General features: G+C 39.1%; 1 protein-coding gene across 3 annotated transcripts in view; it reads left to right on the plus strand.

The window, feature by feature from the left end:
* Window positions 1–19146, plus strand: part of MSH3 (mutS homolog 3) — a 209971-nt gene that overhangs the window by 74546 nt on the left and 116279 nt on the right. For all 3 annotated transcript variants that reach the window (XM_066381757.1, XM_066381758.1, XM_066381759.1), the window contains 2 exons: window positions 11132–11216; window positions 14128–14237. In XM_066381757.1, the coding sequence (XP_066237854.1) occupies window positions 11132–11216; window positions 14128–14237 (195 nt within the window). The remainder of the gene's footprint in view (window positions 1–11131; window positions 11217–14127; window positions 14238–19146) is intronic.

The following is a 19146-nucleotide window of genomic DNA, read 5'->3' on the forward strand; positions in this document are numbered from 1 at the left end:
CAGATAATCACTTCTCCTGTGTGCCCTGACCAGAAATCAAACCTGGGGCATCCATATGCCGGGCTGATGATCTGTCCACTGAACCACTGGCCAGGGCTGCAAAGATACTCATTTTTGAAAATGACAAATCAAGTAAAAGTGAATCTAAAATAAAACTAGAGTTTTGTATATAACAATATATAATAATTAAAATTTAAAATAATTTTATAAAATTAAATTTAAAAATTAAATAATAAAATTAAATAATTTTATAAAATTAAATTAACCAACAAAATATTAGGCAAATGGTAAATGACCTCAGAAAACTGTACATAGAAAACTTTCCCACTATTGATTTCATATGTAACATGATAGATTTTTTTTTGTCTTTGTTTCCATTTTTAAATAATATTTGAATAGGATCTTTGAAAGGAGTTGATCTTTCAGATAAGGTCTGTACCTTTACTGCCTCTAATTCAGAGAGATGGTCATTCTTTCTTTTTTGTTTCTTCTTTTTCTTTTTTTAAGTAGTTTAGGAATGATATAGTGTCTTAAATTCCTTTGGCAAGTTAGTAGCAAGTATATTTCCTCCCATTTTAAAACTTGAGGAAACAAAAGCATTGTTTGTAATTTTGTTGTCTTAAATATTAATGAAATATTTTCCCCATAATTCTCATCATATTTCTATCTAGATTCACACAGTGTGAATTCTGTCGAGGCATTGTTTATGCGGTTCATTTTAAAGCACATGAAATTTAGCTTCTTCCAGAAGGATAAGTAATTCAGAATTGTTTGAGTATTTCAGATCAGTGATCATATACTGTTGAATTGCTAAGGGTGCTAGCACATTCACCCTTTAGTTCAAAAATTTATACAATTTCCAGTCTGACCTGTGGTGGCATAGTGGAACATTCGAAACCCTGGGCTTGCCAGGTCAAGGCACATAAGGGAATTGATGCTTACTGCATCAATTTCCCTTCTCTCTCTCTAAAAACAAATAAATAAAATCTGAAAAGAAAAGAATGTATACAATTTCCAATAGGAGTGACAGAAGGAAATGTCTTTTGTATTTGGATGGAAGAGTCCTGTCTACAGAACATATTATCAACCAACTTTTTTTTTTTTTTTTTTTTTTTTTGTATTTTTCTGAAGCTGGAAATGGGGAGAGACAGTCAGACAGACTCCCGCATGCGCCCGACCGGGATCCACCCAGCACGCCCACCAGGGGCGATGCTCTGCCCACCAGGGGGCGATGCTCTGCCCCTCTGGGGCGTCGCTCTGCTGTGACCAGAGCCACTCTAGCGCCTAGGGCAGCGGCCAAGGAGCCATCCCCAGCGCCCGGGCCATCTTTGCTCCAATGGAGCCTTGGCTGCGGGAGGGGAAGAGAGAGACAGAGAAGAAAGGAGGGGGGGAGGTGGAGAAGCAAATGGGCGCTTCTCCTATGTGCCCTGGCCGGGAATCGAACCCGGGTCCCCCGCACGCCAGGCCGACGCTCTACCGCTGAGCCAACCGGCCAGGGCCTCAACCAACTTTTGAGAAACCTAACAGCAAAACTGTTCTTATAATTGCTTGTTAATTACTATTCCATAGGGAAAAGTCTAATTTAATGTTGTCCAATGGTTGATCTTTTATTAAAATCAATGCAGATGTCAGTTTAAAGAAACTCTACACTTCTCCCAGCATATACTTTGTTCAGTAATGGCAAAAACTAAAACTGATACAAATAAAAAAACCATATACGCATCTCATGAGTACTCCTTAATGAGAAAAGAACCTATACAGGAATATCTCTGTAATATTATTGTGAGTTCAATTCCGGACTACTGCAATAAAGTAAGGATCATTATAAAGTGAGCTGTAATCATTTTGCTGGTGGAAAGTCGTGCCATCTATTTGTAATACACTATATGAAAGTCTGAAATGCAGTAAAAGGATTTAACTTAAGCCAATTTGGTTGTTCACAGTTACTGGGTTCTTTTTGGTATTGTAGATAATGGGTACCCCAGTAATTCTATGTAGGTGAGAGCTCTTAGCCTTCTCCCCAACCCTCCCTTTACCAGGTTTTATGATATGTATGTTAGTTCAAACAATGTTCTGTAGCAATACAATGTTTAGACCAGGCACAAAAGCAGTCATGTAAACTCTTTTATAAGCTTCTTGAAATACTAATTCTGGGTTTTCTTTTTTTAATTGATTTTAATTTGTTGTGTTTACATAGTTACAAGTGTACCCCCGAATATATCTCCCTCACCCGTGTTCTCCTTGATACCCTCTTTGCCCCTTCCCTCTATGATTTACTATCCTGTCATCTATCTCTCAGTGTTATGTGTATATACTTTCACTAATGTCTTTCCTTTCTTTTATCCCCTCCACTCATCCCCTTTCCCTCAGCCCGCTTTCCGTCTGGACTCTCTGACCCCTTCTCTGCCTCTCTTCCATTCCTCAGTTTACATTGTTCATTGGATTCCTCATGTGAGTGAGGTCATATGATATTTTTCTTTCTCTGCCTGACTTATTTCACTTAGTATAATAGACTCCAGGTCCATCCATGTTGTTGCAAAGGGTAAGATTTCCTTCTTTTTCACAACTGTGTAGTATTCCATTGTGTATATGAACCACTGCTTTTTAATCCACTCGTCCACTGACAGACACTAGGGCTGTTTCCAGATATTGGCTATTGTAAACAATGCTGCAATAAACGTAGGGGTGCATATCTTCTTTTGAATCAGTGATTTGGTATTCTTAAAATATAATTCTAAAAGTGGGATAGCTGGGTGAAAGGGCAGTTCCATTTTTAATTTTTTGAGGAAACTCCATACTGTTTTCCACAGTGGCTGCACCAGTCTGCATTCCCACCAGCAGTGCAGGAGGGTTCCCTTTTCTCTACACTCTCGCCAAGCACTTATTCTGTGTTGTTTTGTTGATGAGTGCCATTCTGACTGGTGTGAGGTGGTATCTCATTGTGGTTTTAGTTTGCATTTCTCTAATGATTAGTTATTTTGAACATTTTTTCATATGCCCATTGGCCATCTGTATGTCCTCTTTGGAGAAGTGTCTATTCAGTTCTTTTGCCCAATTTTTGATTGGATATTTTACTTTCCTTGTGTTGAGTTTTACAAGTTCTTTGTAGATTTTGGTTATTAACTCCTTATTGGACGTGTTGGTGAATATGTTCTCCCATTGTGTGGTTTGTCTTTTTATTTTGTTCATGTTGTCTTTTGCTGTGCAAAAGCTTTTTAGTTTGATATTTCAAACTATAGTCCCATTAGTTCATCCTGTCCTTTTATTTCACTTGCACATGGAGTTAGATCAGTAAATATATTGCTTCGAGAGATGTCAGAGAGCTTACTGCCTATGTTTTCTTCCAAGATGATCATGGTTTCATGGCTTACATTCAAGTCTTCTATCCATTTTGAATTTATTTTTGTGAATGGTGTAAGTTGGTGGTCTAGTTTCATTATTTTACATGTATTTGTCCAATTTTCCCAACACCATTTGTTAAATAGACTGTCTTTAATCCATTGTATGCTCTTACCTCCTTTGTCAAATATCAATTGTCCATAAAGGTGTGGGTTTATTTCTGGGTTCTCTGTTCTGTTCAGTTGATCTGTCTGCCTGTTCTTATGGCAGTACCAGGCTGTTTTGAGTACAATGGCCTTGTAGTATAACTTGATATCAGGAAGTGTGATACCACCACTTTATTCTTCTTTTTTAAGATTGCTGAGGCTCTTCGTGGTTTTTTTTGTTCCATATAAATATTTTGAATATTTGTTCTATATCTTTGAAGTATGAGATTGATAATTTAATAGGAATTGCATTGAATATTATTTTGGGTAGTATAGACATTTTAATGATATTTATTCTTCCTAACCATGAACACGGACGGTATGTGCTTCCATTTGTTTGTACCTTCCTTGATTTCTTTTATCAGTGTTTTATATAGTTTTTTGAGTTACAGGTCTTTAACTTCCTTGGTTAAATTTACAGAATTCTAGGTACTTTATTTTTGTTGTTGCAGTAGTGAAGGGGATTGTTTCCTTAATTTCTCTTTCTGACAGTTCATTGTTGGTGTATACAAAGGCCACTGATTTCTGAGTATTGATTTTATATCCTGCCACCTTGCTGAATTCATTTATCAGGTCCAGTAGTTTTTTGACTGAGACTTTAGGATTTTCTATGTACAGTATCAGGTCATCAGCAAATAATGAAAGTTTTACTTCTTCTTTTCCAATTTGGATGCCTTTTATTTCTTCTTGTCTGATTGCTGTAGCTAGGACTTCCAGAACTATGTTAAATAAGAGTGGTGAAAGGGGGCACCCCGGTCTTGTTCCTGATCTTAAGCGGATTGCTTATAATTTTTGCCCATTGATTATGATGTTGGCTGTGGGTTTGTCATAGATGGCCTTTATCATGTTGAGGTATGTTCCCTGTATTCCCACTTTGCTGAGAGTTTTAATTATAAATGGGTGCTGTATTTTATCAAATGCTTTTTCTGCATCTATTGAAATTATCATGTGGTTTTTATCCTTTTTGTTTATGTGATGAATCATGTTGTGATTTGCGAATACTGTACCAGCCTTGCCTCCCCGGAATAAATCCCACTTGATCATGTTGTATGATTTTTTCATATATTGTTGGATTCAATTTGCTAATATTTTGTTGAGAAGTTTAGCATCTAAGTTCATCAGGGATTATTGGCCTATAGTTTTCTTTCTTTGTGTAGTGTCTTTGCCTTGTTTTAGAATGAGGATTATGTTTGCCTCATAAACGGAGTTTGGAAGTTTTCCCTCCTCTTGAAGTTTTTGAAATAGCTTGGGAAGGATAGGAGTTAGTTCTTCTTTGAATATTTGGTAGAATTCACTTGTGAAGCCATCAGGCACAGAACTTTGGTTTGTTGGGAGTTTCTTGATAACTGTTTCAGTCTTTTTTGGTGTAATCGGTCTGTTTAGGTTTTCTGATTCTTCCAGATTGATTTTTGAATGATTATATGTTTCAAGGAATTTGTCCATTTCACATAGGTTGTCAAATTTGTTGGTATACACTTCTTCATAATATTTTCTTACAGTACTTTGTATTTCTGCTGTGTCAGTTGTTACTTCTCCACTTTCATTTCTAATTTTATTTGTTTGAGCTCTCTCTCTTTTTTTTCTTGGTGAATTTGGTTAAAGGTTCATCAATTTTGTTTTGGGTTTTTTTTGCCTCTATGTCATTTATTTCCACTCTGAATTTATTTTTTCCTTTCTTCAACTTCCTCTGGGATTTACTTGCTGTTTTTTTCTAGTTCTTTTATGTGAGGTTTTTTTTTTTGTTTGTTTTTAACAGAGACAGAGAGAGAGTCAGAGAGAGGGATAGATAGGGACAGACAGACAGGAACGGAGAGAGATAAGAAGCATCAATCATCAGTTTTTCATTGTGACACCTTGGTTGTTCATTGATTGCTTTCTCATATGTACCTTGACCGCGGGCCTTCAGCAGACCGAGTAACCCTTTGCTCGAGCCAGTGACCTTGGGTCCAAGCTGGTGAGCTTTGCTCAAACCAGATGAGCCCGCGCTCAAGCTGGCAACCTTGGGGTCTCGAACTTGGGTCTTCTGCATCCCAGTTCGACGTTCTATCCACTGCGCCACCGCCTGGTCAGGCTGAAGGGTTAAGTTGTTTATTTGAGCTTTTTCTTGCTTCTTAAGATATACCTGTAATGCTATGAACTTCCCTTTCAGGACTGCTTTTGCTATGTCCCATAAAATTTGAATTGTTGTATATGTTCATTTTCATTTGTTTTAAGGATGTTTTTGATTTCTTCCTTTGTTTCATTATTAACCCATTCATTATTTAATAGCATGCTATTTAGTCTCCAAGTGTTTGAATCTTTTTCAGTTTTTCTATTGTACTTGATTTCTAGTTTTTTGCCCTTGTGATAAGAGAAGATGCTTGGTATGATTTCAATCTTCTTAAATTTATTAAGACTTGTTTTGTGTCCCAACATGTGATCTATCCTAGATAATTTATCATGAGCACTTGAAAAGGATGTATATTCTGCTGCTCTGGGGTGAAAGGTTCTGAAGATATCTATTAAATCCCGTTGATTTAATGTGTAATTTAAGTCCGCTGTTTCTTTGTTAATTTTCTGTCTGGAGGTTCTATCCATTGATGTTAGGATATTAAAATCCCCTACTATTAGAGTATTGCTGTTGATCTTGCCCTTTTTGTCCATCAAAATTAGTTTTATATATTTAGGTGCTCCTATATTAGGTGCATATATATTTATAATAGTTATATTTTTCTGTTGTAATGTCCCTTTTGTCATTATGTAGTATAGTGACCTTCTTTATCTCTTACTATATAGCCTTTGTTTTAAAGTTTATTTTGTCAGATATTAGTATTACTAACCCAGCTGTTTTTTCCTTTCCATTTGCATGAAATATTTTTTCCATCCCTTTACTCTCAGTCTATGTGTATCTATTGTTTTGAGGTGTGTCTCTTGTAAACAGCATATGTACAGGTCCTGTTTTCTTCTTCATGCTGCTACCCTATGTCTTTTGATTGGAGTATGTAATCCATTTACATTTAAGATTATTATTGATATGTAGTTGTTTATTGTTATTTTATTCTTTAAATCTATAATCCTCTTTTTCTCAATTTTTTTTCTTTGCTCTTTTTATAGCAGGCCCCTTAACATTTCGTGCAGTACTGGCTTGATTGTAATGAATTCCTTGAATTTATTATTTTTTTGGAAAGCTTTTTATTTCTCCTTCAATTTTAAACCATAATCTTGCTAGATAAAGAATTATTGGTTGTAGGCTCTTGTTTTGCATTACTTGAAATATTTCTTGCCATTCCCTTCAGGCCTCAGGTGTTTCTGTTGAAAAGTCAGATGTCATCCTTATGGGGACTCCTCTATAGTTAATTTACTTCTTTTCTCTTGCTGCTTTTAGTGTTTTTTCTTTATCTCTTAACTTTGGTATTTTAATTATATGTGTCTTGATGTAGGCCTCATTGGGTTTTTCTTTACCAGGATTCTCTGTGCTTCTTGAACTTGTGTAACTTTTTCCTTCATCAATTTAGGAAAGTTTTCAGCTATGATTCATTCAAACAGGTTCTCTATTCCTTGTTTTTTCTCTTCTACTTCAGGAATCCCTATGATGCAGATGTTATCTCTCTTCATATTGTCACAGAGTTCTCTTACCGTTTCCTCAGACTTTTTGAGCCTCCTTTCTTTTTGCTGCTCTGCTTCTGTGTTTTTATTTATCTTGTCCTCTAATTCGTTGATTTGATTCCCTGCTTCATCCAGTCTGCTGTTGATTCCTTCTAGTGTAGTTTTCATTTCTGATATTGTAATTGTCATTTCTGATTGATTCTTTTTTATGATTTCTGTGTCCTTTTTGATGCTTGCAATTTCTTTATTTAGGAGCTCATTAAGCCCATCCACTGTAGCTCTGAGATCCTTAAGCATTCTAAGAATCATTATTTTAAACTTTGCATCCTATAATTTGATTACTTCCATCTCATTCAATTCTTTTTCTGGGGATTTCTCTTGTTGATTCATATGGTTTACATTCCTCTGTCTTCCCATTCTTTCTGTGTACAATTTGCAAGCTTGTTAGAGTTGTGGATCTGAGGTTGGTTTATGGAATGTGGCTTCTCCTCCAGGACTTTATCCCTTAGCCTCTTATGGTTGCTCAGATTTTAATTCTCCTTAACTAGTAGAGGTGCTTAAAAGTCTTAATTTTTCTGTTTGTTTGCTGAGTACAGCAGGGTACTTCTGTGTTTGCTAAGGCCAGCAGGGAGCTTCTGTGTTTAGGATGGGGGATGTGGGTGCATCTTGGTCTTTGGCCCCAGTTGAAAGTGTATCCAGGAATTTGGTGGCTGTGACCTCTGAGAACCAGAAGGTGTGGTCTGCCCAATGACTCTTTGGGGGCGGGGCACGTTCTCTGTATTAGAAGGGGGAGGTGTATCTCAGGTCTCCCTGGAAACTTGAGTCACTGCCCCTCCCCTTTACTTCCTCCTTTCTGAATAACCTTTTGCACTGATTGGAGCTGGAGAGCTTTTTGGACATGGGTCAACTGGTTCCACGCTAGGCTTCTGCTGGATGGAGGGAGCGACCACTCCATCAGCTATGGCCACCTTGGCACTGGAGAATGACTCAGCTCAGGTCTTCTTTTCCCCGTCACCATTTGTGTCCCCATGCCTCAAACTCCCCAATCTCCTCATACAAGACCAGTCCTCTTAGCCCTCCTTGCCCCCGGAGCCCCAAGCAAGTGGCTCTGTGAGATATTTTCTGTGCTGGCTGTTTAAGGCTGCAACTTCTTTTGCCAGCCACTTCCCACAGACAGAACTTTTGCTCTTCTCCCCACTCAATGCTGTCAGGCTGTCTCCTCCAGTCCCTCGGTTTCTAGGCTGGGGCTCCGGTCCTGGGACTGAGGACCCCCACCTCTCAGGGTCTCTCTCCTCACAATTAGATACTCACTGGACACTCAGCCTCAGCCTCCCCTCGCTTTTGGGAGCGGGGGAGCCCCCATTGCGCCCCAACACTCCCTACCAGGCTTGGTGTGGATTCTTCTGTGCTCCTTGGTTTTCATATCCTGTTCTTTTAGTCCAAAGTTGATTTTTCTTGATGATATTTCTTAAATTAATTTGTAGCACAGTTTGGTCATGGGATGTGGCAGTCTGTGCATCTGCCTGCTTCGTTGCTACCATCTCTGGGTCTTCTTTATGTTCTGACAGTTCCTTGCTTCAAAGGTTCATTTGAGGCATAGAAGGAACAGGATTTCATTTTTAATTCGTGTTAGGTGACAAAACCCTCAGATAATTGATGGAATGGGATGCTTGCAGAATCCTAAACCTAAAGCACCCTTCTTCAGAGTATGGGCTGTTGGCTTTACACACTCTTGTGAGGGTGAAGCAACTGAGCTGTATTTTTGGGTAGTCTACACATCTTAAATGCCACTTATTTTATTTCACATCTCTGGTGTTCATGAGAGATAAAGGCAGCTTGCTGAGATGTTTTTAGGAAAGGCTGCTGGATTATGGGTTCTTTCATTTTTTTGTGACAGAGACAGAGAGAGAGAGACAGAGAGAGCGACAGATAGCTACAAACAGACAGGAAAGAGAGAGATGAGAAGTATCAATTCTTCATTGTAGCACCTTAGTTCATTGATTGCTTTCTCATGTGTGCCTTGACCAGGGGACTGCGGCAGAGCAAGAGACCCCTTGCTCAAGCCAGCAACCTTGGGCTTAAGCCAGTGACCTTTGGGCTCAAGCCAGCAACCATGGGGTCATGTCTATGATCCCGCGCTCAAGCTGGTGAGCCTGTGCTCAAGCCAGCGACCTCGGGGTTTCGAACCTGGGTCCTCACTACGCCACTGCCTGGTCAGGCTATGGGTTCTTGATTATTCTTTCTCTCATGATAGCTAAGCATCCCTCTAGAATCTATGTCTGATTAAGGTACTCAACTGTTAATTGGGTAGGGTGAACCCAACTTTCATGAACAGGGGAGATAATTGACATATCTAAATACTCATTAAATTTAATTTCTAAATTAAAAAAAAGAGAATACATGAGAACTGGTTAGATACCAGCTCTGAATCTAGGCTCTTCCAGCTTTGATTTTTGACTGTGAGGCTGTGTTAACACCTTCACAGCCAGTCACTGCCTGAGTTTTTCTTCCTGAAAATAATGTTTTACATTTTATTAGTGACCTTGGGTATTCACTGACATTTCTGAGCAAAGGAAGACAAACCCACACTGTGTTCCCTGTAGGAAGATGGCACATATTTGCTGAACATCTGTTTTCTTCAAGGCCCTGCAGGTGCTGCAAAATGTGTGACATTAATAACCTTTGCCACCAAGGAGAGCTAAGAACTATTAATTAAGGCAGCCCAAGAACATGAATCACTGTAATGCCAGGCAAATTAAGTTAATTGCTCTGAGAAGGAGAGAAAGGGCTACATATAACTGGTATCGGCATTGAAGTTGCTTCCCTGTGAAAATCATTAACAAGTTAATCATCCTTTGGAAGCTAGGTCAGATGTTGCAGATAAATTTATACTGCGGAAGGACAGCATTCAGTTACTAGGCAACGTTTCTAATGTGCAGCAACATTCCTAATGTGTAGTAAGTTATTTTTCAGGGCTCTGGAGTCATCTAGAAGTGGAGGCATCTTGCAATGAATGCTGGCTTTGATTTTAGGCTCTAGATTCCAAGATGCTGCTTGTTTCCACAAAAGGCTTGGGAAACTGGGTTTTATTGAAACCTTCTTCCAGCCGTAAGTGTGGTTATGCTCATGGTGCAAACACTCCTGCTTTCGCTCCAGATAGTTAGTGACCTTGCCATTATGTGTCTCGTCTTTCACCGTCAAGTCTGTAAGTGCTATTGATAGAAATATCAAAGGACTAACTGGCTTAGAAAGGAAATTGAATACCTGTATCAGTAATACATTGATTAACATACTTTTTAACATAAATACTAATAAGGACAGAATTGGAATTGTGCATACATTTATTAATCATATTGTAACTCAGTACTCAAGTATTTTTGAAATTTATTGAACTTTTAACCTAGTTTGGACAGTTACAGGGATATAAGGAGAATGTGAATTCTGTGAACTCAGAAAATATTTTCTGCTACTTTTTCAGTTTTATGCTCTACTAAAACAGACACATTAATGGGCATTGTTTATTATAGAGTAAATGACATTTGTTGCACAGCAGAATGTTGATTAAAATATGTTAAAGGGCTTATCAAGATGATCTTATGCTAAAGAATAAGGATGTTTTTGAGTATCTTGACCTTTTCTTAGCTAATTGCATAGTTGTTTCCTGAAGGTGCCCTACTGCCATGTGCTCTGCCAATGATAAAAGACTGTTTGGTTCTATTTCTGGAAATATATTTGTAAAAATTGTTGGTAACACTTTCCTTCCTTATTCTTGTGTTTGGATTGAGAGCAACTGTCTTTGTTTTGCCATCAATCTGTTTAATGAAACCAGCATCAATGGAAGACAATATCCCCATTAATATTCTTTTGTTCCTTTTGGTTTAATTCTTTATCAAAGAGCTAACTTTTGTCATGATGTTACTTGAATATTTCTAGTGCCTAAACTAGTTTTTAAAAGTTCTTCATGCACTTACATCATGGCTCATGTTTCATTTTTTTTACAGGAATTTTAAACAGTTGTCAGGTGAAATGGAATTTATGACAATTAATGGAACAACATTAAGGAATCTTGAAATCCTACAGAATCAGGTCAGGTAAACATAAGGGCTAGTTGATTCAAAATGGTTTTGAAAACAAAATTTGGAATAAGGTAGCAATTTCCTCTTAGTAGTATAGGTGAAAACAACAACATTGTCTTCAACTGATTGCTCTACCTGGTATCTCTTTATTAGTTGATAATTGTAGCATCTCCATTTTGGAGAATCAAATACAGTATAAAAAGACTTCTGTGGGGTTACTTTGGGAACTATAGAACTGTGCTTTTTAATGATTGGAGTGATATGCTCATCCAGATAATTTCTTTATCAAATAGTTCTTTGAAGAGCAACATTTTTAAAAATTAATATGACACTGATTTTTTTGTCTGTTCGATTATATTTTTCTACATACTTTAACATTTTCTTGAAATCTCTGCAGTCTTATTTCATTATGCAAATATAAAACAAGTTATTGTGATAGTCAATTAGATTGTAAGATGTGTGTTGACTTTCATCATTGTTTATGTGCGCTTTATTAATTGATTAGGAAGATAATCGAGTCACTGAAATTATTGCTTTCATTTATTAAATTGTCACTTGGTAATGTGAAATATTATAAAATTAATGTTATTGTTACAAATTCATAGAAATTAAAAGTAGTTTCAAGTCATTTGAGTAAGTGGTAGAGAAACTGAGCCATCTGAGTCAAATAGTTTAGACACCACTTATTACTGTTGTGAACTATATATAGTAAATGCTGAATTTATTCTCCTGACCCCTGGATTTGTATTATTACTAACTAGTTTCTCCCTCCATATGCTGTCCTTGTATACTAGAGGCCACCTTACTTTCAGTCTATAACATTTCTGTCTTGTCATTCCATTATCCAGAAATGAGCGTCCTTCCCACAAGTGTTTCTCATCAACTCTACATACATCCCTGTGATAGGAATTAAGTAGTAGGAATAAAAGGACATTTCTTGGATGAAGAAGAGCTCACAGTCAGAGCTGCAGGCACAAGCTTTCCAAGCTTTCTTTACTTTACCACATCCTCCCTTTTCAAATCCCACTACTGTGGAGTCAGTTCTGAAATTACATTCCTAAGGCAAAAGTCATCAGTAATCAAAATACCCTTTAAACATCCTTTCATTACCCAGACTTATGCCCTTGTAGAAACAGAAGCTGTGAATGAACATCTGCGTGTGTTTGCACATTTCAGTTTGGCCTCCCTTACAGATGAGCAATAATGAGGAGGAGCAGGGTGTCAGGGAGAGCAGAGTACAACAGGACATGTGTCTCCTCCACCTCTCTCTCTGTCTGTCTCTCTCATGTCTGAGACTGCCTCTGCAGTGATGCCAGGTCATTGCAATCCAATTCCCTTCACTGTCTTATTCAGACCCTTTAGTGCAGGCCAGTCGAGCTCTTGTCTCTGAAAGGGAGGTGCTGTGTCACTGACCAGCCTCATAGGTCAGTGCTGCCTGTCCAGCTCCATCAGGGGAGCCTCCGTGACCACTGTAGCTGCCGGTGTGCTCTGCTTTAAACTCCTAAGGCCTGTAGAGTGTCTGCCATCGCTTGTATAGTTTCCTTCTGTCAGTGGCATTGTGTCCTCGTACTGAGTCTTTTCTCCCAAAGTTGGATGTAAGTGCCCTGAGGGAGGGAGCATGTCCTAACACTCCTTTGCCAACCACACAGCTGGGTACCTGGTGAGGCATTCTCTCAGTGTCTGCTTGATGACTGGAAAGGAAAAGGAAACAGTTTAATTAAAAAACCAACCAACCAAACAAAAAACCACTCAGGTGAAAACTTCAATTTTATATTCCAAACAAGACAATCTATTAATAGACTTTTTGTAATACCGTGAAACCTTGGTTAAAATATACCATCATCTGTAGTTAATTGTAAATTTTTTAATAACTCAACTTTCAAATAGCAAAATATAGATAGATGAACTTTTACTAAAGATTTAATAAAATAAACTAAAAACCCTTCCAGGATAAATTCCCCAAGGGCAATGCAAGTTCATGTCTGTCTCCAATATCTTCTACTTATTCAGCGTTGTCATGAGAGCATTGGTCTTTAGAACAGGAATTCTGAGGCAGTAGGAGACCCTGAATTGCCAAGGAAAATTAAATTATCTTCACTATATTGCCCAAGGTAGGAAAGCATGTAATTATATTTTTCAAGATGCTTAGGAAAAATGTATATTTCAGGAGATTAATGGGTAATTTATTCTTAGTTAACCAAAAAATACATGTAGTCTGTCGCTTTTCTGTGCAAAATATCAATATATTTTATAGATATTGTGTGTGTGCATATTATGTTATATCTATATACACATATTTATTCATCAAACATTAAATAAACACTTATTATGAGCCCTACTTTGTGCTAGGTGTTTGTAACATTGGAAATTGTGACACACCTGACCAGGCGGTAGCTCAGTGGGAAGAGTGTTGGACTGGGATGCAGAGGACTCTGCTTCGAAACCTTGAGGTCACCGGCTTGAGTGCGGGCTCATCCAGCCTGAGCGTGGGCTCACTAGCTTGAGTGCAGGGTTGCTGGCTTGAGTGACCCCATGGTTGCTGGCTTGAGCCCAAAGGTCGCTAGCTTGAAGCCCAGGTCGCTGGCTTGAGCTCAAGGTCGCTGGCTTGAGCAAGGGATCACTCGCTCTGCTGTAGCCCCTCTGCGCCCGATACCTCTGTCCCTGCCATCAATGCACATATGAGAAAGCAATCAATGAACAACTAAGGAGACTAAGGTGCCACAACGAAGAACTGATGCTTCTCATCTCTCTCTCTTCCTGTCTGTCTGTCCCTGTCTGTCCCTCTCTGTCTCTCTCTCTGTCTCTGTCATGAGAAAAAAGAAAATTGTGACACATGGAATAATTAGGCACATTATCAACTAACAATTTTGGTTCAAGTGCAATTGTCTAGTTAATAAAACTTGTTTTCTGTCCTTTCTTAGACGGATATGAAAACCAAAGGGAGTTTATTCTGGGTTCTAGACCACACTAAAACTTCATTTGGGAGACGGAAGTTAAAGAAGTGGGTGACTCAGCCGCTCCTTAAATCAAGGTAAAGGGAATTTTTGTGTGTGTGTGTTTAATCAGAAATTGTATAAAGTTATGAAATTAAAGGTATGTTGGCTTCCTTAAAACCAGAGTTACCATGACTTATAAGAAAACAGTTTTAAATTGGGGAAGATTTTATGTTGTATCTGGTAAGAGACTGTTTGATATTGTGAGGATTTTTTTCTTGTCCCCCAAAAAGAGCCTGCTTGCAGACTGGAACACATGGTGTGTGTTGGGGAAAGTGAGGTAGGCCGTTCTGGTCTTCAGTAACACACAGGGGTGGGGAGGCGGGGCTGGAGAGACGGGGCTGCCTTGTGTGGAGAGCTTGGAAGGTTGTGCTGAGGAGTTGATTGCCAGAGGAAGTTAATCCAGTATTTCTGAGTATGGGAGCTGTAGGATCAGAGCCGGGCTTGTGCGTAGGAGGGGACAAAGTGTTGGGGGGGGCAAGTTACCACGATTATGGAGAGGTTCTTAGGACCTGAGCTGAGTCAGCACCAGTAGGACTCTGAAGGAGAGGTCCGGCGGAGGCCGTTTAGGGTAGGGAAACGAGTAACTCCGTGTGCCTTTCTTACATCCCACACACTCTCGAGGGGCTTCCTGTGCACTTCTGTTTTAAACTGCACAGTAGCCTCACTGTTGACTGCATTTTATCCTGCACATAGTAAATTGTCATCTTCAAGAAAGGATAGCATCTACTGTGATTAGTGTTAGTAATAAACTTTAAGAAATTACTTTGATGATGATAATTACCAGATCACTTCAGCTTTTAGTGGGGCATTTCAGTTTCCTTTCTTGACTATAAAGACCTTTGAACAAGGGAAGCTGAGTAGGTAAAGAAGAAATTCTGAAAACAGAAGTGTCTATTTTGGTTCAGTATTCAAATGAAATGAGGATAGCTTATGGAGCACCAGCACAGGAGATGGCTTTCTGCAGATCGTTTCTGGACAGCAAGCAGCCTGTGGAGTGCTGTGTTCTGCATGGTGGGAAGACATCTGCCTGAGCACCCACAGCAGTTCTCTGTGTTTTATTTTTGCTTTGTTAACATATTCATCAGAAACAGACTCATGGCAGACGTTTTCATGCAAATTAAAATTTTATTTCTATTGTTAAATTTCTTTTCTATAACCAAAATTGATTTGAGATAAATTCAGTAGACCTAGTGGTATGCTCTTTAGAGACTCAATCGCGTATCCCTTGTAACCCTCCCCTCCCAGGAAGACTGCCATGCGTTGAACACTGATGCTTTCAAGTGTAAACTTTCAACCAGCCTAAACATGGACAGAGCTGCAAAAAAACAAAACTTTTTCCCTTTCTATTTTAGATCATACAATAGTTTTAAAACTTTCATCTTTCTAATCCATTAAAATCCACTTCAAAAGAATTCCAGTTAAATCTTTTTTTTTTTTTAAAGGCTAAGTTGTTTTTTTTTTGTTGTTGTTGTTGTTTTTTAATTTTTATTTATTCATTTTAGAGAGGAGAGAGAGAGAGACAGAGAGAGAGGAGAGAGAGACAGGGGGGAGGAGCTGGAAGCATCAACTCCCATCCATATGTGCCTTGACCAGGCAAGCCCAGGGTTTCGAACCGGCGACCTCAGCATTTCCAGGTCGACGCTTTATCCACTGCGCCACCACAGGTCAGGCTCCAGTTAAATCTTAATGGCACTTGCAACCTAATCGAAACAAATTCATTGAGAAAACCTTCAGCTGATTAGTCAGTGTGTCAGTTATATATTTATTATTGTTTTTTTCCCTAAAACAACATAGGTGCCATGCAGATCGCATCAGTGGTTTGGTTCGGCCAGGCAGATGCTCTCTCTGACACTGGCAGCCAGATGTTAGTTCAGGACCAGGTTCTCTTCTGTAGTGAGATCAGAGAACAAATGATTGGTGACAAGGGAATTCAGCACTAAAGCAGCTCCTCCAAAGTTCTGCAAGAGCCCATTATTTGTCAGCCATCCAAAAATTCTCTTAAATGTCTTAAGATCTTCTTTATATGATTATCTTATTTTAGTTCCCAGGGAAATCCTGTAGTTCATAAATCCAGGACCAAAAGTTTCAAGTTTCAGAGGATTTTCACTCCCACCTTTTATTCCATAAAATGAGCACCTTGGTGAAGAATTTACTAATGACTTTGGAAAGTAGAAATGGCTTTTGTCCTATACTTTCTGACTGATTCAAGGAATTCACTTAGATTATTGAGACCAAATTTTATTTTACTGAAGCCACATTAAGGTTTTATAAATGAGTCAGGCTTTTTTATGTGTTATGATTGATCAGTTCTGTTAATTTTAGGCAAGATTATTCTCCAGCATAGTTCTCATAAATGGTTGTCACATTGGCAAACCATTCATCCTAAAGACTTCTAAAATTAAGTAAATTATATTGAATTCTTTTTGAGTTTCTATCTTTGAATTTCTTCTGTTTCATTGAGTTGTTCTGGTCTTGCCAATCTTTTATATACACATCCTATGTATTAAGTAGTTTTGTAAAAATCCTGAAAATTCAAATTCTGCTTGTAAATATTGATTGGGGGGGAAGAAACTTTGAAAAGTCTGGAGAGAGTCTATAAAATGATGCTGTAGGCAAAATATTAATTTCTAGGGCAGATTTGGTCATCTTAGATGTATTCAAGATTCAGTAACTTACTCTATATATTAAAATATTAAACACAGTTAAATTGTGCATTTCCTCAATGGGTACCCTCTTCTTCACCCTGCACCTTAAATGATGATGTTACCCCGGGTTCTCTTCTGGGCCACTTCTCACTTTCAGCACTACTGAAGGTCTCGCCTGTGGCCACGCTTCTCTTGTAACTTACGTGCCACTGCTGACTTTGTCACCTTTATTTCCAGCAGCTCCAGACCCATATTTGCTGGGGCATTATCTCTGCCTCAGGAAATTTTCAGTTTGAGTGAGCAAAACGTATTGGGGAGAAAACCATTTCCTGCAGTAGGAGAGTGATTTCTTGGAAACACAGCTATCTCTGTGTGCATGTGAGCGTGTGCACGTATGCACATGCGCATGGGGCCGCAGACTGTTAACCAGGAAGCAGACTCAGAGATGTTCCTCCCCTTTGATGGATGAATGATTTTTATCAACAATGAGAATGTTGAATCTTTGGCAAGACGTAGTAGTATATCATCTTGATTTTTGTAATATTATCACTTTATGAGAGGCAGTAGGAGTCAAGTCTTTTCATGAAAAGTTTTTTGTTTATTGAGGAAGCTAAGCATCTTCATGCCTCTGGGCTTGCCCTTTTCTATATCCACTCTGCACTACCTGTAGATTATTTTTTTTAATGTATATTTGATTATATTGCTCTTTTACATGTTACAGTTTTTACTACACACTGAGGTGTGCTTTATTTCTGGACCTTTGTATAGTCTAATCTTTTTTTGCCAAAGTGGAGACTTCTGCTCATTTTTGTTTCCTTCCTGGTTTGCTGGCTTCTTTCTTCTTCAGTTTCCTTTGCTAGCTTCTCGTTCTGTCTGCATCCTTTCAGTGTTGGAGTTCCTGAGACCTGAGACTTAGGAGCTAGAGATGTCCTTCCTGACAGCCGCATCTAATCTAATGCTCAATCCTGTTGCTTCCACCTCTAAAATATATCCAGAATCTGTGCATACACGGCCATCTTGACTGTTGTCACGCCAGTCATAACTACCATCAACTCGTACTTGGACAGACTGCTGCAATAACCCCTAATGGACCCCTTTTTTCAAAATAAAGACTAGAACATGTTTTTTTTCCCTGTATTTTTCTGAAGCCGGAAATGAGGAGAGACAGTCAGACAGACTCCCGCATGCGCCTGACCAGGATCCACCCGGCACGCCCACCAGGGGGAGATGCTCTGCCCACCAAGGGGCGATGCTCTGCCCCTCTGGGGCGTCGCTCTGTTGCGACCAGAGCCACTCTAGCGCCTGGGGCAGAGGCCGAGGAGCCATCCCCAGCGCCCGGGCCATCTTTGCTTCAGTGGAGCCTCGGCTGCAGGAGGGGAAGAGAGAGACAGAGAGGAAGGAGAGGGGGAGGGGTGGAGAAGCAGATGGGCGCCTCTCCTGTGTGCCCTGGCCAGGAATCGAACCTGGGACTTCTGCACGCCAGGCTGATGCTCTACCCCTGAGCCAACCGGCCAGGGCGCCTTAAACTCTTAATTGACATTTCTTTGTGCTTCAAATAAAATAAAAATTCTTCAACAGGGCTCTTCTATCTGACTCTTCCCTGCATTCATGCATTCACTGTCTTCTGATCACTCTGGCCCTTCTTTCCTGAGCATCCCAAAGCCTTTTCTTAACTTGTCTCTCTGCCTAGAAAGTGCTACCCTTCTCTTTGATTTTTACATGGCTAACTCCTTATCCTTTAGGTCTCAACTTCAAAGTCTTACGTCATCAGAGAGGTTTTCTCTGACCTTCTAATCTTAGTAATGTTTCTGTATCATTCTTCAATAGCATATGAGACTTAAATTGATATTTGCTTATCTATATTTAATGTCTTTCACTAAACTGTTTCATTTATAACAAGCATTTGATAAGTATTGAATGAATTATTATTTTATTTTTGTGTGACAGAGACAGAGAGAGGAACAGATAGAGACAGACAGGAAGAGAGAAAGATGAGAAGCACCAATTCTTCATTGCAGCACTTTAGTTGTTCATTGATTGCTTTCTCATATGTGCTTTGACTGTGGGGCTACAGCAGACCGAGTAACCCCTTGCTCAAGCCAGCGGCCTTGGGTTCAAACTGGTGAGCTGTGCTCAAACCAGATGAGCCTGCACTTAAGCCAGCAAATTCGGGGTTTGGAACCTGGGTCCTCTGCCTCCTAGTCCGAAGCTCTATCCACGGTGCCACTGCCTGGTCAGGCTATTGAATGAATTATTAAAGGTGAATCATTCAAGACCTCACTCAGATATGTCTTTTGAT

The sequence above is a fragment of the Saccopteryx leptura genome, chromosome 4 (genome assembly GCF_036850995.1).
Source record: "Saccopteryx leptura isolate mSacLep1 chromosome 4, mSacLep1_pri_phased_curated, whole genome shotgun sequence".
NCBI lineage: Eukaryota > Metazoa > Chordata > Mammalia > Chiroptera > Emballonuridae > Saccopteryx > Saccopteryx leptura.